This window comes from Cibotium barometz, chromosome 17 (genome assembly GCF_041138505.1).
Source record: "Cibotium barometz isolate CiBa-2024 chromosome 17, ASM4113850v1, whole genome shotgun sequence".
Classification (NCBI taxonomy): domain Eukaryota; kingdom Viridiplantae; phylum Streptophyta; class Polypodiopsida; order Cyatheales; family Cibotiaceae; genus Cibotium; species Cibotium barometz.
This window is the reverse complement of record NC_141062.1, coordinates 2327076-2354208: the sequence shown is the minus strand read 5'-3', so window position 1 is coordinate 2354208 and position 27133 is coordinate 2327076. Positions and strand designations below refer to the sequence as shown.

General features: G+C 44.9%; 1 protein-coding gene across 2 annotated transcripts in view; it reads left to right on the top strand.

The window, feature by feature from the left end:
- The window catches only part of LOC147629581 (phosphoglycolate phosphatase 1A, chloroplastic-like), a 110252-nt gene extending 83563 nt beyond the window's left edge, over positions 1–26689 (top strand). The window contains exons 7-12 of one of the 2 annotated variants that reach the window (XM_086811080.1): positions 7527–7586; positions 7668–7720; positions 7814–7911; positions 8026–8125; positions 9474–9577; positions 26389–26689. In XM_086811080.1, the coding sequence (XP_086667206.1) occupies positions 7527–7586; positions 7668–7720; positions 7814–7911; positions 8026–8125; positions 9474–9577; positions 26389–26492 (519 nt within the window). In that variant the 3' untranslated portion in view covers positions 26493–26689. Of the gene's footprint in view, positions 1–7526; positions 7587–7667; positions 7721–7813; positions 7912–8025; positions 8126–9473; positions 9578–25684; positions 25812–26388 lie in introns of those variants that run through there. The other variant, XM_086811081.1, reaches the window with a different exon arrangement.
- Positions 26690–27133: the final 444 nt, after the last annotated feature.

Below are 27133 nucleotides of genomic sequence, written 5' to 3'. Positions count from 1 at the left end.
GGGATCTGGAGGTTGATGACATCATTATTTTCCTTGCAGATGCTAGTGATCTTTTACCTCTTCCACGTCCAGCTCCTCCTCCTCTCCTTGCTGCAACCCCAGTGCCAGTTGCTCCTTTACATTCTCCCATTCCCATTGCATCAGCTTCTGCAGCTCCTTCTGCAGCTCCCAGTCCCTCTACGAGTCCTGCTTTGACTCCGGGATTACCCTCACCAATGCTTACCTCATCACCACTTCCAGCAGCATCGGATGAGTCCTCTACTGTAGTTGGATCTTCTTCTTCTTCATGCTTTGAGAAAAGGTTGGCCTATCTCGGTGGGTTTAGCAACTCTTTAGAGATTCTAGTCTCGTTGATGCACAGCTCCATAACCAAATCTCTACCACCACCCCTGGACCTCGCCGTTCATCTCGGGCTTCCACATCTCATCACATAGTGAATTATGCTCTCATGAGTTCTCTCTCGGAGATTGATGAGCCTGAGAGTCTAGAGGAGGCTCTTTCACAGCCGCAGTGGCGGAAAGCCATGGAAGCAGAGATGGCCTCTATTGAGAGGAATAACACTTGGTCTTTGGTACCACGGCCTTTACATCGTCGTGTTATTGGTGTGAAATGGATTTTCAAAGTCAAGTTTCATGTAGATGGTACCTTGGACAAGTACAAAGTCCGCCTTGTTGCATGAGGATATGCTCAGAAGGTAGGTGAAGACTTTGATGAGACATTTGCTCCTACAGCGAGGTATACCACCATCAAGATTGTTTTGGCTTTGGCTGCACACTTCAGATAGCCCGTGTTCCAGATGGATGTCAAATCCACTTTTCTGAATGGAGATTTAGAGGAGGAAGTTTATGTTGAGCAGCCTCCTGGTTTTGTGATTCAGGACAGGACACCCATGTTTATCTTTTACAGAAGGCTCTTTATGGTCTCAAACAGGCACCCCATGCCTAGTATCAGAAGATTGATGCCTTCTTGTTATCTCTTGGCTTTGAGAGGGCATATGCTGATGACAACAATCTCTATGTGCTTCTTTCTGATGGAGATATTTGTGTCATTGTTTTGTATGTTGATGACCTCATTCTTTCTGGCTCAGATACTGGGTTGGTCACACAGGTTCAGTCCAAGCTTTCAGAGACATTTGAGATGACTGATCTTGGCCTTCTACATTATTTTCTTGGGTTGGAGGTTTGGCAGAAAGATACTGTATCTTCATTTCTGAGCAGAAGTATGTGAGGAAGCTGCTCACACTTTATGGGTTGTCAGATTGTACTCCTCTCTCGTCCCATGGATCCCAATGCCAAGTTATCCAAGGAGGATGATACACCCTTGGTGGATTCCACAGAGTACCGACAGATTGTTGGCTCAATGCTTTACCGTGCCAACACTTGTCCAAACATCTCCTATGCCATGAGTGTTCTCAGCCAGTTCTCATCAGCCGCTCAAAGGTCTTATTGGCAGGCAGCTTTGAGAGTTCTTCGTTATCTTCGAGGTACTTCAGATTATGACATCACCTACTCCAGTGGTGTTGATTTGGTTGGCTTCACAAATTCTGATTGGGCAGGCTGCATTGATACTCGGAGGTCTACATCTGGATATTGCTTCATGCTTGGTACTGGATTGGTTTCTTGGAACTCTCAAAAGCAGAGGACTGTTTCTACTTCTTCCACCGAGGCTGAGTATAAATCCTATCTTCTCTCCTCCACTGAGGCACTTTGGATTCATTAGATTCATGAGCATTTGTGCTGTGCCGACACTTCCCTGGTTACTATTTTCTTGGATTCTCAGAGTGCTATTGCTATAGCACAGAATCGTGTGATATGGGGACGATCCAAGCATATTGAAGTGCATTATCATTTTGTACGCGACTAGATCGAGCTGGGCCTTCTTCGATTGGCCTACTGTTCTATCAAGGACAATGTGGCTGATCTCTTTACTAAACCACTTCCGAGAGCTACTATGGAGGTGTTACTTCAGCGTGCTGGTATTGGACCACCCCTCTGGCGGCGCTGAAGAGGAGGTGTTGGATTATATCATCTCCAGAGGGTCTACATCACCTTTTTCATGCTTGTATTGGCCATTTATGAGGCCTTGCATTGGCATATCTTCGTAGAGATTATGTAGCATTTTTCTACCATTTTTTGGTATTTTAGGCATTTTTTGTAGCATTTTATGCTACTGTCATGCTGTCGACCTGCTACAGCTGGTCAACAAGCATCCTGGGGGAATATGTAAGGGCTGACTCCCTTTCCCCCAGTTCATCTCATTTTTCAGCATTTAGTTGAGGTCATTAGCAGCTGCTACTGCTTCTTACCATTGTACAACACCTATAGGCTTCCCTCGTGCTCAGATTTCAGCAATAAACATCAGTTTCCAGCATTTATAGGTCTTGTACCTTGGCCTACATCTATGTTTTATATTTGCTTCACTTTCTTTTAGCAAGGTCACCAGATTACCAAGGTAGAAATTCAACATGAAACAAAAAATAAAGCATTTTACAGATTCCTATGGAAGGCTTGTGCCGCTTGCTCACCAAGGCCCTGGATATCCAATTCTAGAGAGTGCTTGGAAAGAAAACGCTCCCAAGTCTCTCTCCAAACACCACACCCGCTCCCTTACACCTCAAGGTGGTACACCCTCTAGCCTTGGACCAAATGCACAGTCATTATGGGGTCCAGAAGCTCCCCCTAGTGAACTATACAAATGGTTCCAACCCATGGTGCTTATCTAGAGCAACAGATTACACTTACTGACGTTTAGGGACGTGTGGCGCTTAGTCTTGTGTTGTGTGGAGCCTTCGTGTTACAAGTCTCGAGTGTTGGTGTCGGTTCCCACGACAGTGTAGAATGTCAAAGCTTGGGGAAGCACGGAACGTTCGACGATGAGCTTGAGTAAAATCCTAAGGTTCTCCGCACATGCATTGAATGTGTACACATAGCCTTATAAGGATACGCATGAATTTTGACAATTAAAACACAATAAAAAAGAAATGGATAGTGCATGTAAAACCAAGCCAAAAGCGTGTAAACATGCAATTTCACACCACATCCATGAGCTTGCTTAGTTTCGGGTGTCCTAGGCTCCTTGGTCACTTTTACACATCAAGCACACATGGTCTAAACAACATTCATTAAACAAGGTGCACACATACACATCCAAATATGCTCATGTACACATACACATTGCATTAGATAATGTCCCGTTCTCATTGATTGTACTTAGTCTTGGGCCCAAGGTACAAAAACCATCATATAGTCCAAAATGATATTCCTTGGGTCCCAAGTATAAAAAACCATAATATAAGGCAACATAATCCATGAGTCCCATGGTACAAAACCATCATATAACGCAACATAATCTATAATTCCCATGGTACAAAACCATCATATAACTCATAAGAACAAACCCATGGGTCCCATGGTACAAAACCATCTTGTAATCCATAAGAAAATGATGGAAAATGTCATCATATTGACATCTCCTGGCTTTTATACAGTTGATCTCAACCAAAAAGCCTTCAAGTAGCCTAAAGGAGTTTAGGATACTGCTTCTCATCCAACCATTTAACATCAATCGATAGATCGTATATAAATTTCACAAGATATTGTCATTATACTCGGCCTCGTTGTTTTCCTTGTGGAACACAATCTATTTCGAGTGAAGAATCTCTTCCATTTCATCCACTTTTGGTGGATCGTCGTCCATAACCGGTTCCATTGGTTTTTATCCAATATCTCTCTTATATAGGCTCGTATGAAAAACATTGTGGATTTTCCAACGGTATGGCATTCTTAACTTAAAAGAGACTTCATTGATCTTCTTGATGACCTAGAAAGGCCCACCATACATGCTTGCAACCTTTGGGATAAGCACTTTGCTCCCTAGCTCTTTTGCTTAGTTTTACCTTTTTAACTTGAGGAAGATCCAATCACCTTTTTTAAGGTCAAGTTGCCTGCTACGCTTGTTGGCAACCCTCTTTAGCCTGCTTTGTGACCTTGCAATGAATGTCCGCACCTTAGCAAAGGCATCGTCCAAGTCCTTGATGAACTCATCCACGACAAATATCTCATCCTTTGTTTTGAGCATGGATGGAACAACCACATTGCCAAGAAATGCACCCCGAACCAAGAGACAAACAATACCTTGTTACTGAGCGCGTAGTGTCCAAATCACCCGCACAATCTGAGTCACAAAACCCATCGAGGGTCTTGCCTGCTGTCGTCGCAGCATAGGTAATACCATACTTCAGTACCTTGGATATATTGGAACACCCACATACATGCTTTCCAATGATCCTCTCGGAGCTTGTTGGTGGAGAACCTGCTCAAAATATCAACAATAAAAGTGACGTCTTGTCTAGTATTACACAAGAACATAAGAGTATCAACTAGTTTCTTGCATAAAGTCTCATCCACAAGGTTTGAAGTGTCTTCGACGGACAGCTTCACATCAACCAATGCCAAATGGCTTGAGTATCTCACGAGCATATTTCTGCGGAGAGATGAAAATGTTATTTTGCTTCTGCCAGACCTCAATCTCCAAACAATGCTCCACATATACCTCCTCAAGGTTCCTGTTGAGGAAAGCAGATTTTACACCCATTTGGAGAACACATCTACTTCTCCTCCCTGCCATCTTGTGGCGCTGCCAATGCAAGAAAGGTGCGGATTAACCTACTGTAGGAGGAAAAGTCTCGTGAAAGTCAAAACCTTCAACTTCTGCAAAACCTTTGGTAACTAGCCTTGCCTTGTACTTTTCCAAAGTTCCATTAGATCTATATTTTCTTTTGTAAACCCACTTATTGCCAATTACCTTGTGTCTTGTCTTGGAGGACGATCTACAAGGTCTCAAGTGTGGTTTTTCAAGATGGAGTCATATTCTGCTTGCATGGCTGCCATCGTCCACACTTTGGATTCCCTTGTGCTTCAACAAAGGTGGTAGGCTTGTAAAGCTTGAGTACTTCTATCATGAGATAAAAATTCAGAAGATTCTCCTGAGCCCTGTCTTTTCGCCCTGCCCATCGCGGCCCTTCGGTTGCCCTCCTTCACCTCGCCTCCCTCCGCCCTGCTTTGCAGCACCGACCTCCGCCATCCTCCCCTGTCGCCCTTGCCCCTTAGCCGCGAGCGTCCTCTCCCCTCTCCCGTCGCCTAGTTGTTGCCCCCGCTCTGTGCTGTAGCCACCCTTGCTTGCTTCCGCATTTTTCATCCTCCTCACCGCCTCTCCTCTCCTTCACGCCCCTTGCTGTTTCGAGCCACCTCTTCTGCTTTCCCCTCCCCTCAGCTCTAGCCTTCTCTGCTGCCTGTTGTCCCGTCTTCTCAACACTGGTGTTCACCTTGGTTGTTTTCTTTGGCATGAGTCGGCTTCTTTGGTCCTTACCCCTTCAGGAGGACTCCACAGCAGCCCCCTGACATCCTTGATCGAGGCAGCCCCCCTCCCACCTGCCATTTTTCCGAGGGGACCTCCAGCTCTTGGCCTCTACAATTGCCTCTGTTGTGACCTCTTCCGTGGTTTGCTAGATTGTACGCAGCCACCCCGCGCACGGTAAAATTCGAGATCTGCTCATAGTAGCCCTCATTGGCAAGCCGGGCAAGATCACAGACATCCATTTTCTCGGCCTTGGCTACTTTTCGGTGGAGTTCGACTCACACGCATCGGCAGATCGAGTGATGCATTAGGGCCCTATCATGATACGCAGCGCTCATGCGTTCTTTGCTAGATGGCACCACAGCGACTCCCCTTGCAGGTGTTTCTGGCTTCCAAGTTACGGTCTACTTCCCTCGCCTCAGGAAGAAGTACCAGCCTCTCCTCCACTCGATTGACAGAGGGCAGGTATTGGAGTCCCCCCAGACTGCCGCCTCGGTGGTAGCCAAGGCAGCTGAGATTCCTTCCATCAGTGTGTGTAGCCTCTCTGGAGGCGCTCCCTCAGGTAATCGTACTCCCCAGCTTGCAGGAGGGCCCGCTGCTGTAGCTGGGGAGTGGCCAATGTTTCGTGCGCAGGCAGATGGGGCACTTTGTTCGGGCCTGTGTGCACCGCCATGTCCACCGCCGTAAACGCGCCCTGACTCTCCCTAGGCCCTGCCTCAGGCTCCCTTGGTGAGGGTGGAGGATGCACCACCCCCCTTTCCCTCTCGGAGAGAGGGTGGCCGGTCAGCCCGACTTCGAGACACATGGGGAAGATGGTAGCCGATGGTAGGTGGTGCGTTGGCCTTGCAGATGCCACTTGCCTCAGCAGGTGTGTCGCTAGCCAAAGCATCAGGCAGGTAGGGTCCTTGAGGTAACGGGTTACGGTGCCCATTGGCAACGGTCATGAGGATTTATCTCAGGATTAGGAGGTGGATGGCGTCCAAGAGGGGCCAGTTTCAGGTTCTCAGTGTTTGGTTCCGATGCAGGTGGTCCCCCCCCGCCCCCGAAAAAAAAAAACCTCTTCGACTTCCCTCGATTTGTCGTGCCATCAAGCAAAGTATGCATGAGCAATGCATAACGTTTGGAGCAGACCTGGTCCGCCAAGGGAGTCATACTCCACCTGAATGTTCTTCAAGGAATTGGATGTCAGATCCGTCCCTACTTGCCGATCAAAGCGGCTTGGAGAAGGTCCCTAATTGAGCCCCTGGCCAGTTGGCTACGACGAGTTTGCAGACTAGGGATGAGGCTTGCAAAGAGGCAACATTGGTTGACAAGAGCTAGATATTGGCTCAGATAACCGTCAATGGAGGGTGGTCTTGGTAGGGGAAGATGGAGCGGCTGCCATGGAGTCCTTTGAAGGGGTGAAATCAGAGACCGTGAATCAATGCCAAATGAATGATGAGGAAACGGGGGCAGACTGGAAAGAGGTGGAGGGAAGAGGGGGCTGCGCAAGGGAGAAAAGGCTGAGAGGAAAGGCTGCACAAGGAGAAAAGGGGCGGAGGGGCGCAGGGAGGGAAGCGGAGGGGGGCAACGGGCTGTGCGAAAGAAGGGAGGGGGGGGTGGGTAAGGGGAAGCTCCGAAGCAGCGGGGAAATGTGCAGAGTAGGTGGGACCATGGGGGAAGCTTCGTGTGGGAGGAGTAAGGGGTGCTGCAGGAAGGGAAGTGAGGGGGGATGCGCACAGGTAGGGGAGAGCGAGGAGGGAGGGGCGAGATAGATGAGCAGAACAGGCCAGGGCTGGGGGTGTGTCAGAGGTGCACGTGGGAACTCCCAGCTGGGCAAGTTCTGTCAAGATAGAAAATCCCTATCCCATTGCAAGTATATGGCTTAACTCTGATCGACGGAGCCAAAAGCATGGTTGGGAGTTTGAGTTACAACTCATGTCTCTAGTGTATACTAAGTATGATCAAGAAGTGTCTGATGGTAAAGTTAACTGTTTCTGAGTGCATACTAACATGTGATTTCTGCTGTCCTTGTGGATGTCCTATGTATATATCAGACTTTAAACATTTTGTTAAAGAATTATAGATAGAAGTTGACTCTATTGGAAGCCGTATTTACCTACCGCAAAACAATTTGAGAGTAGAGTTGGTGATCTTCCAAGCTTATGCAATTCTATCTGGACTTTGGGCAGGATGATGGTGAAAAAAGGATCGATTTAACACCTGGTGCACTTATGGAGCATGATCATGATGTACGTTGTGCCCTGCACCATTCTACGTTTTAAACTATGTTTGGCTGTTTAAAATGGCTATACCCAGTCTGCGAATGGCAGGTGGGGGCAGTTGTTGTTGGGTTTGATAGATACATCAATTACTACAAGCTGCAGTGAGTGGATTTTATCCTTGATTTTCATTTTATATCAACAGTCATTGAAATTTAAAACTAAATTGTGCTAACAATATCTGCTTTCCTTATAAGGTATGGCACCCTTTGTATTCGAGAAAATCCGGGATGCCTTTTTATAGCCACTAATTGTGATGCTGTCACCCACCTAACAGATGCTCAAGAGTGGGCAGGTATGTCTCTTAGTTTACATTTTGCCATATTAAGACACAGAAAGAGGGTGCTAGATCGTAGTGCGTTATGCTCTTCAGTACAACCCTCTCTGAGCTTTATAGTTGCTGCAACAGGTGGAGGTTCTATGGTTGGTGCAATCAAGGGATCAACAAAGAAAGAGCCTGTGGTTGTGGGCAAACCATCTACTTTCATGATGGATTACGTATCTAAAAAGTATGCAATCTCTTTGACCTGCACTATCTTTGCGATGTATGTATGTATGTATGTGTATATATATATATATACACACACACACACACACACTTTTTTTTGGTAATATCCAGTGCAGTATATTTATATGCTCATAAATTTACATGATGGGAGGTCTCCGAAATGGAGAGTATCCCAAAGATCAGAAACATAAAAAGAAAAGCTCTATGCAAGAAGCATCCATATCACCTCATGGCAGGCATCATATAAGGATTGACGCAATGAGGCTCGGAAAGATTCATATGACTTGTGAATCTGCCGACCCAAGTATGCCAAATTATGCTCACTCCAGATTGTCCAAAGAGCCCAATATCTCACCCAAGAGAGAAATAGTGAGTATTGAGACAAAGACCTCATAAATCTGCCAAAGAGCCAGAAATGTTTCCCAAATCTGTGACTCGGGAAACGGAGCCGAAGATAATCTGAAATTCTCCTGAGGAGGATCCTAGAACACGGGCAGTGCCAAAGCAAATGAAGAACAGTCTCTGAAGGAGCCTGACATCTTAAACATGTGGATGGTGCAATGCGACGTTTAGCAAGTGTGACCCCCACTGACAATGTGCCTGTCATACATCTCCAAAGAAAAAGTCTTTGTTTCAATGGCATTTTACACTTCCATAACATCCTGAGATTCTTCCGCCACCATGAGAGGGGCTTCCTTATATGCCACAGAGAATTAGCATGTTGCTGAATCCATGGAGCAGGCTGAAGAAGCCTGTAAGCTTTGATGGAGGTTAAGGCGGGAAGAGGAATAGGATGAGTGCATGTAGTAGTAGAGGGTTGCAATTGCCAATCCGTAAGCCTGTCTGTGTCAGCCACAGGAGGAACAGGTAGAAAAGGATGTAATAAATCAGCAATTTTCTTCCATATAGACTTATGATGCATTCCCAATGCATAGGGAGCAGTGGCCTGAGGAAAAGATAAGACATAGCCCTGATCATCTACCACACACACACACACACACACACACACATATACATACAAGCATGCAAGCAGGCATGCACATAGGCACGCTAGTATTTATGGCTTGTTTAGGTGATTTTTTCTATGCTCTTTAATTTTTTTGTATATGTTCTTTTATGATACAATGCTACAAGGTCATAAATGTAATATTGTTATTGAATTTTTTTGTTGAAAAAACATTATGCATAATAAAAATCATGTATTGCATATATTATATTGATATTGTTATCTATAATATATTTTTGTATATTCGTATTACTTTTGTTTGGGTAATTTATAATACCATTCTCTACTTGTAGTGATAATATTTTTTTTCTTTTTGTACTCAATAAAAGTGTCTTATTCACAGGTTTGGCATCACAAAGTCTCAGATATGCATGGTGGGGGATCGCTTAGACACAGATATTCTGTTTGGTCAAAATGGTGGTTGTAGGACTCTTCTTGTCCTTTCAGGTAGGTGGACATCATTTTCGCTGGCCCATCAAGTCATAAAAAGAGGGATTGTTGTCAAAATAATATCAGAAAATATCTGGGAGAAAGGATCAAATGACACAAAGAATAAAGAAAAATAGAAGAGAGAAGATGGGAGAAGAGAGAGAGGGAATGTTTGGAGCGTGTCTGAAAGATTTGGGCCTGTCTCAAAACATCTGACTCATGCTGTTTGGGATGATGAAATGTATTTATGGCCTGCCCCACCTTTAGAATTTTAGATTCTAGAAAGCTAGTGTTTCGGTGCTTTTTGTATGTACAGTTATGACGACTCATCATTTACACATTATGTTTTGATATGCTAGCAACACGAGAATACACATTGTTGCCGCTTGCTTTGCCAAGTAAGGTTTGGCTGTCACGCTTTAGAGCTTCAGAAAAGCATGGTCATAGCTGCTAGGTGTAGCGGAAAGATTACTCAAAAGTTGCACACCCGTAACTTCAACATCAAATGTCACATGCATCTGGCCTTAGTTCATGTGCCATAACAATTGAAGCCATGTACAAGGTGCTGCTTCCCTTGGGAGAGTTTTGTTTTTCTCAAAGCAAAAGTTTCAGAGTGCGCATTTAGATGTAAAGGTTTCTGTGTTGTGGCCTTAATATAACACAGGAAATCCTTATTGCGGCCCAGACCAGCTGCACCTGCCCGAGGACCAGCACAGAGAGGTCTCACTGACTCCTTCTAGAATAGAGCCTTGAGAGAAGATCCACCCACTACACTCGACCTCCAGGTTGATGTAGGAGCCGGGCCGAGAGGAGTGACACTAGATATAGCCATCAAGCTATGCAGAGCCTGATGCCCCCGACCCTGTGGGCCCCGCCCACGCTTGCGTCACCACAGGAGGATCAGAGTCATCATTTCCCACCACCAGAGGACTTTCTCCTGCCCTGCTCAACTTTACTACATTGGGTACCATGATGTAGCGCCATGTGTGGGATATTCTAGGGTGATGTGAGAGCTTGATGCTCTTTGTATTGGGATCAGCTTTGTATTTTATTTTTAGTACCCATGATGATGTATTCCATGGACATGATGAAATCTTTTGGTCTCATAGGTCATTTTGGCCTTTTGTAGACGTTAATATAACTTTCTTTCTTTCTTCTTTCTCTCTTTGCCTCTGCCTCTGCCTCTGCCGTCACCCACAGCTCCCACCCTTGTAGTCGCCCTCTGCTCCTGCCTTTGCCCTCCCCTTATATTGTCTGGGCTGCTGTCGGCCCCGCCCCTGCAATCGCCCTTTGTTGCTGCCCCCGCCCTTCCGAACTAATGGTTGAACCCCTGACCCTGGATTAATGGTTGAACCATCAACTAGAAGCCACTCCCACGGTCCATCCTTACTCCATCGCGCATCCCTCGCTCCTATCTTCACCTTTGTCCTTGAGCCTAACTTGAGAAAGGCAAGAAGTAGCCCAAGCCAAAATGACCAAATTGAGCAGGTGGGATGGATTGCAAGGGGAATTGAAAAAAGTGCTCGACAAGATTGATGCCGAGGTCAATGCAAGTACAGAACCAAATGGACGCGGTGTGCTTATGAGAGACTTCCTAGGCTACTAAAAGAAATTTTGACTATCGAGGAAGATCACCACGAATGGGAGATGGTGGAAATACGAGAGGAGATAGCCAAGATGAAAGAACAACATGCTAGATAGGTAGATGGAATGGAGAAAGAGATTGCCAGGTTGAATGGAGAAATACAAGGCTGCAAGAAGGAAGAAGGAGAAATCAGTCCCTCCATCCTCTGTGAAGTTGTAGACCTCAAGGTGAAGCTTTAGGAGGACATTGTGGAGACCAAAAGGGAGATTGAACGAGGATGGGCTGCAGTAGTGAAGAAAGAAGGTGAGGAGGAGTGGACAAAGGTCAAGAAGAGACAGAGGACACCACACATGCCCACTATTATGGTTGGGCTGCAAGAACGAGTCTGCCAAGGCAGACGCCACCATACTATGAATGGGCATAGAAGGCACACCATATATGGATGCATGGAGAGTAGGTAAGGACACCACACTTGCCCGCCCACTACTCAAATTCAAGGACAACACCAGACAGCAAGCATTCTTGGATCATAGAGCAGCCCTCAAATGTGAGAAAATTTATGTTGGTGATGACCTCACTCCCACACATGTGGAGCATAGAAAAATGAGCATGCCGCAGGTGCTTGAAGGGTAGTTTATAGAGATGGCAAGGTCATCATCACATACAGATGTCCCAGATAGGGACACGGGGCCTATGGGACCACACATCTGAGGACGGCAGTCTAGAACTGCAATGGGACTTTGTGGTTAGACATTTGGGGATTCAGGAAGACTTTCACAGGATGTGACATCATCTTTCTACACAGAGATGCACCAGAGCCAGGAGAGGGGACCACCACATGCATCGGTATACCGGTGGGAGTCAGCTTACCGGGGGGAGACCGAAAAACAGGAGTGGTGAGGGGATGAGGAGTAGCGGTTTTATTCAGAAACACTTACAGCCCATGGTTAGCATAGTCAAGGGGGATGAGGAGGCCCACTACATGTCGGTTCGGTTACAAATTACAGCCTTGAGATGCATCTATGTGGCAATATGCTAGTTCATCCCAGATTCTTCACGATATGCCGCACATGAGCGAAGGGAGTCTCCATACACAGCTCTCTCCGAGGATATCACTGGCTTCTTGGGACCATGCCGCCCATCACACACTACACCCAGATCCATTTCACCCATGATTGTGATTGTATCTATGCAAATCAGCTCTACTCTTGTCTCTTGGATGTAGACCCATTTGCACCCCTCACCACCCTCACCTCACAGCTCACAACAATCATCCACACATCTTCCGTCCATTGTTTTCCACACACCTGCCGGTCCATTGCCAAAGCCTGCACAAGTACCATACCTGGTATGACGACGAATGCGGTCTCACACATGCATGTCTTTTGCGTAAGTTAGGTACCGGAAGCGTCAAGCTGAGTGGACTAACTGGTACCTTACTCACCACAAGAAACAAGCACATTGTCGTAAACAACACGAGGACTTATACCAACTCTTCTTAAGCAGGAATTTTGACGAGGCTTGGTGTAAGATTTGGGAACGCCGCTTAACCCACCTCCATCATAGACCCACACATGTGGCACTCATATGCACACGCATTATACCACATACCCCACCAAACCCCCACATCCACCTCATGCATGTCCCACCACATCCACCTTCTTCACCGTTCACGTCTGTTAGATCTACATGGGAGACATGGTGGTGAAGGTTATACGTAGGCTTCAGAATGGCCAATCATAGGATCACGAGAGGCTTATGGCTGAGCACCTCTCTTATGTAGGCGACACCCTAGCACCTCTCCTAGTCCATATGTTTAATAGGGTCCTCTCAGAGGGCTTTTCCCCCCACGTTGTCATCACACATTATTGCGCCTACCCATAAGGTGGGAGACCCCATGGATCCTAACAACTACATAACCATCATGATCGGCCATATCTTGGCAAAGCTCTATGGATCTATGCTTGAGTCTGAGCTGAGCACATTGGTAGAGAGAGAGGGATACAGGGCACCGGGGCAAGCGGGATTCAAGAGGGCCTTCTTCACGTTGGATCACATATTCATGCTTCGGGCTATCATCGGGCAGGCCAAGGCAGATGGCCACTGACTATTCTGCTTCTTTGTGGACTTCCGCAAAGCTTTTGATATAGTTTCTCGAGCACTATCTCCTGCAGTGCTTACAGCATCTCGGGGACCCATCTGACATGATTTGGGCTAACATTGCCTTGTATGAGTCAGTTATTGGAAGGGTGAGATGCTCGGGAGGACTATCTAAGGAGGTCTCTAGCACCATCGAAGTGAAACAAGAATGCCCACTATTTCTGACCCTCTTTGGGCTTTCTATAGATGAGATCTCAGACTTCATTGATAGAATTGGAGGTAGAGGAGCTTTTCTAGGAGGTATTCTTGTTTCCATCCTTTTATATGCTCATGATATTGTACTCATTGTAGATTCTGAGGAGGGGCTATAGGAGCACATCGTTACTTTACATGATTTTTGCACACAGAGGGGGCTCTCGGTCAACCTTGGGAAGACCTCCTACCCAATTGCTCCCGTACAACACAGATCACTTACATGGGTAGTAGGGTTGAGGTGGTGCACTCATATGTCTATCTTGGAGCTACCTGCACTAGTCCATGCTTCTCTATGAGATAAGCAACATAGGATAGATTCACTAGAGGATATGCAGCGCTAGGCTTATTGGAGAGGCAGTGTTTCAAGGCACATTTTTAGGAGTTGAGGACGAAGGGTTGGCTTTTTGGCATCAGATTTATCCTCGGCAGATTGGAAGCGCATAGAGCATCTTGAGATCATGATGTTATCACAGACGATATGCAGCAAGCCATCTGTTCCCCACAAGATCATCCAGGCAGAGTTTGTTGTGGTTCCTATGTTGATGGAGGCCCTGTTCTAGACAGTCACTTATATATAGAGGGTGAGGGAGATGAATCCACTTCGACTCCCCCGACTTGCACTACAGTTATCACAGGAGATAGCGGCCGGAGGAGAACATTCATCTTGTTATTGCACAATACTCATCGGGTTTCAAGCACATGGATTACGAATGGACTGGCTCCCTCCATTCCAGCAAGATCCAAAATTCCCATACATTAGGCTTACAGATGAGGATAGGAACCGGGTGATCCGATAAGATCTACTGGGGCTATACACATGTAACACATGGATCACACCGATAGGCCCATTGCCTACCAAGATGCCGTACTATAGAGATCATTTCTTGAGATTCACAGCAGATGGTTTCATACAGAGACCAAGTTATCTCAATGCCTTCATGTCCCATGCTATGAGGATAGCCATTGGCTAGCTTAGGGTATCATCCCATGGATTGAGGATAGAGAATGGCACAGCTGAGCGGATACCTAGAGAGGACAGCACATGTAGATCTAACAGACGGGGGTTGAGTCAGAGGAGCACTATGTTTGCCAGTGCCCAGTCTACTATGAGATCAGAGGGTGATTTCACTGTCTATTTTAGAGAAGGCTTCGGACCCTTATCCCGGATCATGGACTACCTAGATCAGAGGTGCCTTAGACTCTTCCTATTGGAGCTCAGCCAACATAGAGAGTCACTACTCAAATATCCTCGCCCCCAATAGCCCTCCTCTCAGCTTACTATCACTAGAGGGGAGCATCTATGCACACAAACATGCTGTCAATTCTCCCTACCGTGGCACAACAAGGTCCGAGTTCCTCCAGTGTCCCAACCACGACCCTCAAACGAGCTCAACCAAAATTTAGTTAAGTATGATGGTAACTGTGATCATGCTGCAGTTATGCAATTTATTCATCAATTTGTGTCATACTTTCCTTTGGCTAAGCTTTCAAATCCTCAAGACCGAGTCTTGGCGGCACCTCACTTCTCTGGTAAAGCAGTTACCTAGTGGCAACATTGGTCCAATCTACATGTAGACCTGATCATAGGGGCTCCACCTTCATGTCTGACCTCAAAAAATGGTTTCTACCTCCCCAATACATGAGTCATGACTAACCTTGTGGATGAGTTCTATATATAGACTCTCCCAAATGGAGTATTGACACATTTTTTTTTGTTTTTCGAGCTGGGGTCAGAAGCAAGCAAGCTCATTGTGAGACTCGAAGAGAGAAACGCTTTTGTCATTATTGACACACTCTAACAGAGTTATCACGTTATTGCAACAGTTGGGGATATCCGAGGAGGATAAATTGAAACAGTTCATTAGGGGGTTGGATACGAACATTACGTTCACTGTACTTAATTTTGAGCCACATTCATATGATAGGGCTCTTACTCTCGCTTAGAATCAAGTAATGATGCTGAATGGAGGTAAGCCTGTGCAAATCTAGGCTAGCTCCAAACCCCAACAACAGTGTAGCAATCATCATCCCAGTCGGGGAAGGGAGCTTAGAATAGCAAGGATACAAAGAAAGATTCCGTGAGTATCTCAAGAGGCAAGAAAGATAGGAATTCAAGCCTAAGAATCGTATGCCTTCTCAAAATCCAGCAATAAGATGGCTAGGGGCTTGTTGCTTTCCTTAGTGCGTTCAACCGCCTCCCAAAAAGAAAAGATATTATCAAAGATGCTTCTTCCTTGAAGGAACCCATTCTGTGTATCATGAATCACATTCTTAAAAACCGGCTACAACCCCACGCTTACTGGCTTGGCAACCAAGCAATGTGATAGGCCTTCATTGACCAATATTTGTCTTATCACCACCTTTTGGGATAAGGTGAATAAGACCTTCAGTAAGAGAAGAAGGCATAATCTCTGTGTTCCACATTTCTTGAAGGGCTGTAGTGATATCCTTCCCAAAGTCCTCCCAAAATGTCACAAAAAAGGTGGGTGAGAGGCCATCATCCCATGGATACTTACCCTGAGGTAATGCATGGAGTGCCTGTCTGAACTCCTCAAAGGAGAAGGGGGCATCAAAAGTGATGTACACACATCCTCCGTGCCTATCTAATGCAAAGTAGCCCAAACCTTATGTCGTGCTCTATCCGTGTGGGGGGTATGGGGCTCAGTAGTAAGAAGGCAACAATAAAAGTCAGAGGCAAACTGTGAGGACTTCCTAGTTTATTAAGACATGATTAAAATTGAATACAAGAACTAAAGATAATTAGAGAGCAGAAAGCTGAGTTGTTTGCATTGAGACAGGGGTGTAGAAAATATGAAAGCAAGAGACTAGAAATGAAACAAGAACACAAATGAAAGACAAAGAGTTACCTTGAGATGAGTGTAGACAAGACACAAGATTGAGTAGACTCACTTATGGGATAAATGTAGAGGTGCCACATGGCACTAGACTCAAGACACAAAGACTGAAACTAGACAAGAGAAATAGTACACCTAGTGTGCACTTATTTCCAACACCCTCCTTAAGTGGACACTAGGAGGAAGACAAAAAGACAAGACTATGACATGACAAAAGATAAGACCAAGACAGAGAGACTTGACAAGGATTGAGAGACAAACTAGAAGACAAGATGGACAAGACTAGAAGACAGACATAAAGACTGCTAGACTGAGAGACAAGACATGAGAGACAAAAGATCCTGAGACACCCCTCCTCAAGTGATATCCTCATATGGGTCCACAAGGGTAGGGACAAGAGTGGATCATAGATAGACAGAGAGAGAGACAATCAGCCAGTAGAGTGGTCCCACAGAGAGAGAGAATGTCAGATAGACATGAGAGAGACTGACAAATAGAAGATAAATGGGGACATAGACAAAAAAATGCCAAGATAATGTGGGTAGCTAATCCACAAAAGAGAGACATGTAGACTGATAGACAGAGTGTCAAAGACATGTGACAGGATAGACACATAGGATAGACACATAGACAGAGAGACTGACTGATTGTAGATAGATAGAGAGATGGACCTTGATAGATAATCCCTCCTCAAGGGCAATCCTCCTGCTAGAGTGGGTAATGCAGGGGTGCCTCTTGGATAGGAACAAGATAAGTCCATGTAGACAAATAGACATGATATTACCCCATGATCTACATCATTGGTGACCAATGGTGGTAGATAGCATGAAAAACATAGATAATTATGAGAGAGATGGGAAGGTCTTACCAGATTTGGCAGTGTCTAATCTCGTACAAGATAGAGAAGTAAATGAAATTCAGAACTGAGATATTTTTTTTATTTTATTTATTTATTATTTTATTTTTTTTTTATTTTTTTAAAGAGATAGAGAGTAGACTGAAAATAGAACACATAATACACTTAATTTCTGCTTTAAATTTGCTGCTGCAGGTCTGGCTGGTCCAATGGACAGCTAACCCACATGTTGATGAAGAAGAGAGTGGCATGGATGCAGATGATTGCAAACCGTAACATGGCAGCAGAGATGAGAACAGATCCGACATTGACTTCCCTTTCACTGAAAGTTCTGTTGAAGAGGATGAGGGGAGTGGTTCTGATGAGGTAGGCGAAGACCCAAGCTGCAAGGAGGCCACAAAGCAGGAAAAGAGAGACAGGTTTAGAAATTAGAGTTAAGGCGAGTACCGCAGTAAGTGAGGCGCGGTTCTTGCGGATCCGGCTGCCTGCTTCGGCCAGAGAGTTTGGCTTGGCGAAGGATGAGCGGTCCACGAGCTCCCGCCATGGCCGACTCTGCGAGACGGTGTGCTGCCAAGTCTTTGAGATGCGGCCCAGAAAGGCGCCAGCAGCTGCCCGTGAGAACGCTAACACTGATGTCGGAGCTCCTCCTACCACTGTCCCGACAGTAGTAGAGGTGTCTTGATTCGCCATCGCTTGATAGAGAGAGAGAAGGCGCGACAGATCGAGACCATTATTGAGATTGGTTATCTCGCAGACAATGCCCTTGGCTCTTTCCTCAATGTGAAAAGGTGAGCCCGCAGGCTTCACGCTGTACACATAGACGGTGACGCGGCCTTTGTAAATCTTCTGGCGAGCCATGTCGCAGCCAGGAGTGCCACGCAACATGGATTTGATGTTTTGAAGGGACGTTGATGCCTTCCACCGAGCTTCAATCGAGCTTTTGAGGTCGGGCGAGTTGAAAACAAACGCCAGCACTTTGCAACGGAGAGTCGCGAATCCATGGGTGAAGCCACACCAAAGGCCTTGTAAAATCTGCGATGAGTCTGTAGGCATGTACGCGAATGCAGGCAAGTCCGTGGGCTGCGCTGAATTGAGTGGGACAGCTCGGAGAGAATGGCGAAAGCTCAGAGGAAAAACAGGGAAACCCTAAAACCATGGCTCTGATACCATGTAGAAAATATGAAAGCAAGAGACTAGAAATGAAACAAGAACACAAATGAAAGTCAAAGAGTTACCTTGTAGACAAGACACAAGATTGATGCATTCATTGATGTGACACCTATAATTTATAGGTGAGAAGTACAAGATTGAGTAGACTCACTTATGGGATAAATGTAGAGGTGCCACATGGCACTAGACTCAAGACACAAAGACTGAAACTAGACAAGAGAAATAGTACACCTAGTGTGCACTTATTTCCAACAAGGGGCCTTTCTTAAATAGAGGCCGAAAGGGTACAAGTGTAGAGACACATCCCTGGGAAGGGGTGTGGCTCTTGAATCAACGGTTATGTCCTTTGGACTTAGGGGTGTGTCTTTTAATGAATAGACATGTCCTTTGATAGTGACCCATGTGTAAGGGTGTGACCCTTCACAGGTGTCCTTTTAGTTAATAAGAGATTAAGGAGTAATTAAGGAGAGATTAAGAGAGTTAGTCGCAATCGTGACATTCCCTCCCACTTAAAATAAGACTCCGGCTAAGAAGAGATAGTTGTCTTCGAAAGAATTCCCGAAGAAGTTCTGGATATTCTCGTAAGTCTTCATCACTTTGCCAAGTAGAGTCGGAATTATCAAGATCTCTCCATTTAACTAAAAATTATGTAGTGAGTTTATGTCGTGTTTCTTTCTGTCTGACATCAAGAATTGTCTCTGGAATTAAGAGTATGTGTTCATCTTTGATTTCTGGAATATAATCCAAAATATCTAAAACTGGAAAATCACCATCCACAAACTTCTTGAGCCAAGAAATATGGAAAGTTGGATGAATTCTATCCCAAGAAGGTGGTAACTCCAACTTATAACTGAGAGATGAGTTCTTCTTAATAATACGAAAGGGCCCATAATATCTTGGGCGAAGCTTTGGGAAGACTGATTTCACTGTCTTGTATCGATGAGGGGCAATATTTGAAATGCAATGTGACGACGACGCTTATTAGCTGTGCGTTGATATTGCTCTTGGACATTGACCATCTTATCCTTAATTTGCAATAGAATATCTTGCATTTCCTGAATGAGTTGGTCTGCTAAAGCCACTTTATGTTGAAGAACAAAGTTGGCAGGAATAAGGGGAGTATGGCCATAAGCTGCTTGAAAAGGTGTCATTCCAGTAGCTGAATGATAAGAATTATTATAAGTAAATTCCACCAAAGGTAAATATTCTTCCCATGAAGCTAATCGAGACTGAACATAATGACGTAGCATTTCTTCTAGAATCTGATTAACTCGTTCCGTTTGTCCATCTGTCTGTGGATGATAAGCAAAGCTAAAGAGTAAAATTTGTACCAAGAGACTTGAATATGGAAGTCCAAAAATGTCTTGTAAACTTTGGATCTCGATCAGAAACTATAGATTTTGGCAATCCATGAAGTTTGAAGATATACTGTATGAACAGTACTGCAATATCTGCTGAAGCTTGGGCTGCTTTCTTGCACGGAATGAAATGTGCCATTTTAGAAAATCTGTCAACCACCGCAAGAATCTGTGTATTGCCTTTAGAAGAACGTGGCAATGAAGTGATAAAATCCAAACTAATACTTTCCCAGCGTTCATTGGGAACTGGAAGTGGTTGAAGAAGATCAGCTGGAACTTGTCTGCTAGCTTTCATACGTTGGCACGAGAGACATGCTGTAACAAACTTAATAACATCTTGCTTCATTTGAGGCCAAAAGTATGTAGCTGTCAAAAGACGATATGTCTTGTTGATGCCTGGGTGTGCAGCATAAGTGACCTCATGACGTTCTTTCACCAATACTCTTCGAACATGAGTATCATGAGGTACACAACTATGGTTCTGATAATATAATAAACCATCCACTATTGTATATGCTCCATAAATCTTCAAGTCGGAAGGAGTTGCATTCTGAGAATTGAGAATTCGAAATGCATTTCCAAAACCATGATCTTTTGAATAATGGTCCTTGAAACTTTGAGGTATATTCATTTCAACTGTAGAAATAGCCAAGACCGAAGCTGGCGGCATGAGACTGAGGGCATCCGCAACCACATTGGTAAGACCAGAAACATACTCAATTGTCATATGAAAATTAGCTAAGAATTTGATCCAACGCGCTTGCCTAGCATTCATAACTAGCTGCGTGAAGATATATTTCAAACAATGATGATCTGTTTTCACCATTGAATAATGTTTCCATGCACGATAGGCATGAACAATAGCCTAAAATTCCTTGTCATATACTGGGTATCTTCCTTGAATTGCAGAGTGCTTATGACTGTCAAACGCAATAGCACGTCCTTGTTGCATTAAGATGGCACCAGTGGCAATATCAGAAGCATCCGTGTAAACATCAAAGGGGAGAGTAGGGTCAGGAATAGCCATGACAGGAGTTATTGTCAAAGCTGTCTTTAAATTTCCAAAAGCTTGTGTTGCAGCTTCAGTCCATTTGAATGCAGGAGCGGACTCTAGAAGTTCTGTGAGAGGAGTAGCTATTTCGGAAAATCGATGCATTTTTGTGTGATAGAAGTTGGCAAGTCCCAAAAAAGAACGAATATCAATGTTTGTGGGAGTTGGCCAATTGACAATAACCTGTATTTTCTTTGGATCCACGGAAATACCGTCTGTTGAAACAACATGTCCAAGGTACTCCAAGGATGTCTTGAAGAATTCACTTTTGCTTGGATTAATATAAAGAGCATTGTCACGAAGCACCTGGAAAACGATCTTAAGTTGTGTCTTGTGTTCTTCCATATTACGACTGAACACCAGGATGTCGTCAAGATAGATAATGACGAACTTGTCCAAAAAAGGACGAAAAAGATCATTCATCAGACTCATAAATGTTGCAGGGGCATTGGTTAACTCGAATGGCATGACCAGGTACTCGTAATGACCATATTTTGTGCAAAAAGCTGTCTTATATTCATCACCTTCGCGAATGTGAATTTGATGATGTCCAGACTTAAGATCAATTTTGGAGAAGACCTTTGCATGGAGCAATTGATCAAACAATTCATCAATGCGCGGAAGAGGATACTTATTCTTGATAGTCAACTTATTAAGGGCACGATAGTCGATGCAAAGGCGCATAGACTTATCCTTCTTTTTCACCAAAAGTACTGGAGCTCCAAAAGGACTTTTGCTTGGTCGAATATGTCCTTTCTCCAAAAGTTCAGTAAGTTGTTGCTGTATCTCTTGAGATTCCATAAAAGAAACTCGATATGGAGCACGAGTAGGTGGAGCACTGCCAGGAAGGATATCAATAGCATGGTCGACTGGTCGCCGAGGTGGGAGAACCGCAGGAAGCTCTTGAGGAAAAAGATCCAAGTATGGAGCAAAGAAAGGTTGCCTGAGATACATCACCTTTGTATCTATGTCCTCGGGAGGATCGTTGGCTGAATAGACCATTGAAAGTGCTGAGAAACAACCACTCTTGCGGACCCACTGTTTCACTTGAAGAGCTGAAAGGGTTGGTGTAGAAGGTTGGTCTCTGATTCCTTCGAGTGCCACAAGCATATCATGTTGAGCAAATTGTATAGAATGGTTCCGGAAACTGATCAGGGGATCATATTGATACAATCATTCTTGACCAAGGATCATATCATAATGTGCCAAATTCATGACTTGGAAATCCAATTTGTCACGATAGTGCGGAATTCGAAAGGAGAGGTGTTTGGCAACGGTGTTACACAAGGATGTGGAACCATTGGCAAGCTCTACTTCATAAACAACAGCACTTGGAGAAGTCCGAATCTTCAATCTCTGAGTAGACCGCCGAGGCAACGGTGAAAAGGCAGCTTGTGCTGTAGCAGTAGCGGTAATCACTAAAGCATGTGCAATAGCATGGTGATTAACTGCACGCTTTCCTTTGTCAGCAACTAGGGGTTTCTCCTCTCGGAAGTGGAGGGTTCAGCATTAGAATTCTGTCGATGGGTTGGTCTTTTGGGGCACTCAAACCAACGATGAGGTCCATTACAAATTGTGCACAATCCCGTCTTTTGTTGATCCCGTTCAAAAGGAACAGTAGAAGGACGAGGATTGCGAGATTGGTCACGTCTTTGGTCCCGTCCACGATCCGAACTGTGTGGTTGGAAGGATTGAGAACGTCGGAACCGAAAAGAGGACGATCCTTCAGATCGGGGAGGGTGTTGAGAATTATTCCATTGGGGATTAGGGCGGGAGGTAGAAGTGCCAGATGACTCTCTGTGACTATCTCGGCTCATACGAGATCCATTGGCTTTCTGAAAGTCATTAGCTCGACCGGAAGAGGCCGAATTTCGAGGATTAATGTTTGCAACGCGCTCGGCGTATCGTATGGCATCGGCAAGATCGACAGGCTTATATTTTTGAACATCGGCACGCAGTGTGGGATTAAGACCTTCAGCGAAGGCATGAAGTTCGTCCGTTGGGGACAAAGAGTCAATCTCCAGTATCAAGTTGGTGAACTGGAAGACATAAGAGGCCAAGGAACCAGTTTGGTCCAAATGGCGTAAGCGAGTATGGGCTTGGAAATCCGCATTGGCAGGTATGAACTGCTTACGCAGGACCCGCTCGAATTTCTCCCATGTTGTAACCGATTTTCCGGCGTGCTGTCGTCGTTGCCACCACAATAAAGCAGTGTCTTTGAGGAGGGATACCACAAAAATCACCTTTTTGGAATCAGAAAGGGTCATGGTTTCAAAGTATAACCGCAGTTTGTAGAGCCATTGGTCTAAGATGCATTTTGTGCTGACCACCATAAGAGTCAGGGGGTTTAATTTCCAATTTCTTTGTTTTACTGGCTTGTAAAAGACGATAAAGAGTTTTAAGGTCATCGCCTTCTACCTCGGAAGGAATGACGTCTGCGTGTGCTGGTAATGTTGCTGAAACATGTGTCTAGTACGGAACTCGTATAGGAGTGGCGATCCGTGTGGAGCTGCTGGATCTGAGAAGCCAAGGATGCCATAGACTCCTGGAGTTGCTGTTGGAACTGCTTTTGAGGTTGCTGCAAAGTTGGCTGTCAATCCAGAGGGGCTGGTATGTCAACACGAGAGAAGATGTTGATGTGGAGGCTTCAGGGTGATGAGGATCTGGGGGTTCTGCCATGAGAGAAGATGTTGATGTGGAGGATTCAGGGTGATGAGGATCTGGGGGTTTTTGCTGTTGATGACGTCGCTGGGCTCTAGTAAGAACCATTGGCTGGAGGGTGCGGCATCTGGAAATCCCGAGAGGGGAGGCTACGTACCGGTGAAGCGGCTATAGACCATCCAGTATAGTAAGGGCGATCCTCTGGGACTGGGCTCGCACGAGAGTCTGCTACTACAGAAGAAGGTACAGGGGTAGGGGCAGCTACTGGTGTCAAGGGTGTATACTCCGGTGTAGAGGGGCACACCGTGAATGAAGATGGATTAACGTCCTCAGAATAGGTGCAATATTCATGAAAAATGATGCTACACTCGGGGAGGATAGTGCCCAGATAAGGATGACGCATGAGTATAAAACAATAATGATCCAGATCCTGTGTAGAAGTACGAACACGGATCACCCACACGTCGAATTCTCAGAGTGAGAAGTCGGTGTGGCTATTTCAATGCGGTAATGAGTGGGCTGGAAAAAGGGGGGCACACTCACTGGAACAGGGGCTGAGACTGGTGGAGAAACACGGGTAGGAGAGGGCACTATGGACTGAGAGGGTGTATCCTGTAAATAACTGAAATCATAGGTTTCCTCTGCCATAAGCCATTGGAGAAGAGGGTAATGTGTGTCCACGTGATCTGAGAGGTGCTTTTGAACCCGTAAAAAGTGATATTGGCCCCGGATGAGTGGAGAGCCCGCAAAAGAATGAAATGGCGGGTTTCTGATATTCTAATACTCCACATTATGTATTTTTATGCCCAAGAAAATGGAAAAATCACACCTGAATGAAGTTGCCATAATGAATGTTGTTGCACAAACGATGAAGACCGACGTCAAAGGCTGAATATGATGAAGAGAAGTGGCAGCAGGCTGGTACGCTGAGGGTGTGTGCAGGGTGGCAACGGGGCCGGCTGAAAACGGCCGTGGGCTCTCCCTCTTTTTTTCTTTTCTTTTTCCCCCGTGCGTGGTGCTGGTCCGCTGGCCGTTAGTTCTCCCTGCTGTTTTTTTTTTGGTGTTAGCGCTGGTCGCTGTCGTGGGGTCCCTTGCCCTTTTTTTTTTTGTGCTGGTCGTTGCCGTGGGTGTCTTCACGTAGGTCGTTGCCGTTAGGTGCTGGCTGCGGGCTGGGTGGGTCATTGGGTAAAAAAGCCACGTGTAAGCCTAACTTATAAGGCTAATTAAGCCTTAGTTGATTATGTGAAACGTCACACACAATAATAATAAAAAACGTGAAAGGTTGTGGCTTTCCGTAATCGACCGGGTGGCGCCCCTTGCGTGGAAACTGTTCAGTAGCAAGAGAGTGCTATCAACCTCCAATAGAGTACAGGACAGCCTTCAAGCATTTGGATGGAACCCTGATGTGAGTCTCTGCTTCCCACCTTTTTTTTTTTGAAAAAAAAATTGGGGAAAAATGCTTAATCAAGCAAAATTGGCAGATTTGGGCAAAATTAAATAGGGCATTCTTTCCTGGTCTTCCATACAACTTTTGCTATCCCCAATTCTAAAGCTAATTTGCTGATTTAGGGTTTCTGATTTTTAGGGTTATGGTTGGGGTTTTTTGGATGTGGGCATCCTACAGGTTGGAGCTTGTTTGCTCTGATACCACTGTGAGGACTTTCTAGTTTATTAAGACATGATTAAAATTGAATACAAGAACTAAAGATAATTAGAGAGCCGAAAGCCGAGTTGTTTGCATTGAGACAGGGACCTTTCTTAAATAGAGGCCGAAAGGGTACAAGTGAAGAGACACATCCCTGGGAAGGGGTGTGGCTCTTGAATCAACGGTTATGTCCTTTGGACTTAGGGGTGTGTCTTTTAATGAATAGACATGTCCTTTGATAGTGACCCATGTGTAAGGGTGTGATCCTTCACAGGTGTCCTTTCAATTAATAAGGGATTAAGGAGTAATTAAGGAGAGATTAAGAGAGTTAGTCACAATCGTGACACAAACCTCCTCACCATGGCAAGAATGGTTCACTTGAGTTTGCTTCGCGATTCAAGTGGCAGGGAATTAATATATCCCGATCTCGTTCAAGCAGGAGCCGAGTGAAATGTGTCTTGAGTATCCTGCAACTGTCTGGCACTTACTCTAGTATGAGATGGGCCATGAGTAGCAAATAATTGTTTACTGCATTTGCCAAGCAGGAGTTTGCTTTGGAGAAGTTCTTTACAGTGCATAAAACTTGCAGATGACGGTTGACTGAGGATTGTGAAACGCAAGGATGATGCAGATTAAACGTTGGCTGACAACGGCCTATGTGTGGCTGACGACAAGCTTCTGAAGGTGATGTGCTGTTGTGTAGCTCTGATACCAAATGTTAGGGTTTGTAGGGCTGAGAAGACCTTGCTGGAGGTAGCTACCACACACACACAGGTAGAGCAGAGCTTGACGAGTACACAGAGATGGAGAGAGAAAGGTGGAAACCGCACGTACGTGTGCAAGGAAAAAAAAAACCATTCAAACTAATAGCTATAAGGCTTAGTGTACCTAGCACTATTACCTCCTAACTCCTACATACAACTCCACTACAATTGTGCGTATCTCCTCCTACAACATCATTACAATCACAAGTTTCAATCAAGTAACTACCAAGATCTCAAGGTTCACTCAAATAGTGCTCTAACATAAATGTATCACGGTTTGCCCGTAAGATCTTAATATTTCACTTAATCAACAACGAAAAGATGAAAGTCTGATATGCAATATAGAATACAATGTGTGAGTGGTATCTAGATTCAGAGCTTGGCTTTGCTTGGATGGCTGTTTAGTCACACAGTCTCTGAGACCCCATGCACGACAACGGAGGATGAAATTTTGCGTGACGTGTGTTTTCAAGGTAAGGTGTTTTTTTAAAGAAAGAAGAGGACACAGCTTCTGGAGTTCTGTTTGCAGGCGTCACCACTCTAGGAATGCTGAAGGATCCTGCCAACAACATCCAGCCTGACTTCTACACGAATCAGATATCAGACCTGCTGGCAAAGAAGGTGAAGGTTTGAAATGTAGAGCCTTTGTACGCTTCCTCATGAAGCTATGAGGCTCAAGGGAAAGAGAGTTTGCCTAAAGCCCAATTGATTAATTTCTTGTTAACTGTACACCATAATTTAGGCAGATGTTATTGATGAGGACCCGTGTATTGAATTATCTGTTTGTCTCTGAGCTTTTAAATTTGTTTATTCAAAAGAGTTTTGCAGTCCACCTTGCCACTTGTAAAATGACTATACAGTAGTAATTTGGTTACTCTCTCAGAGATCATGAAACCCCGTGGTCCAACCTTTCTAAAACTCCTTGAAAATGGGAGGGTAGGGAAAAGTACAGGATGGTCTTCTTCTACTACTACTTAAAAAGGAGATAATCTTCAGTTATTTTCAGCCATGAGACAAGAGATTAGCCCATTACTTTCACATAGTTGAGGTGATGTTAAAGAGTCCTCTTGTACACCAAGCATAATCCAAGATGGACAAAGAATCCCACCTGAGAACATCCATACTAATAATAGGCACGTTGATCGATACATGTTATGTTCACATTGGCATCTGATATGGCTAGAGGTCATGGCTATTTTGAACTACATTATTGGTAAAATTCTACAGTTTACACCTCTTTTGAATTAAAATAGTGTTAAGAAGATGCGTGATGC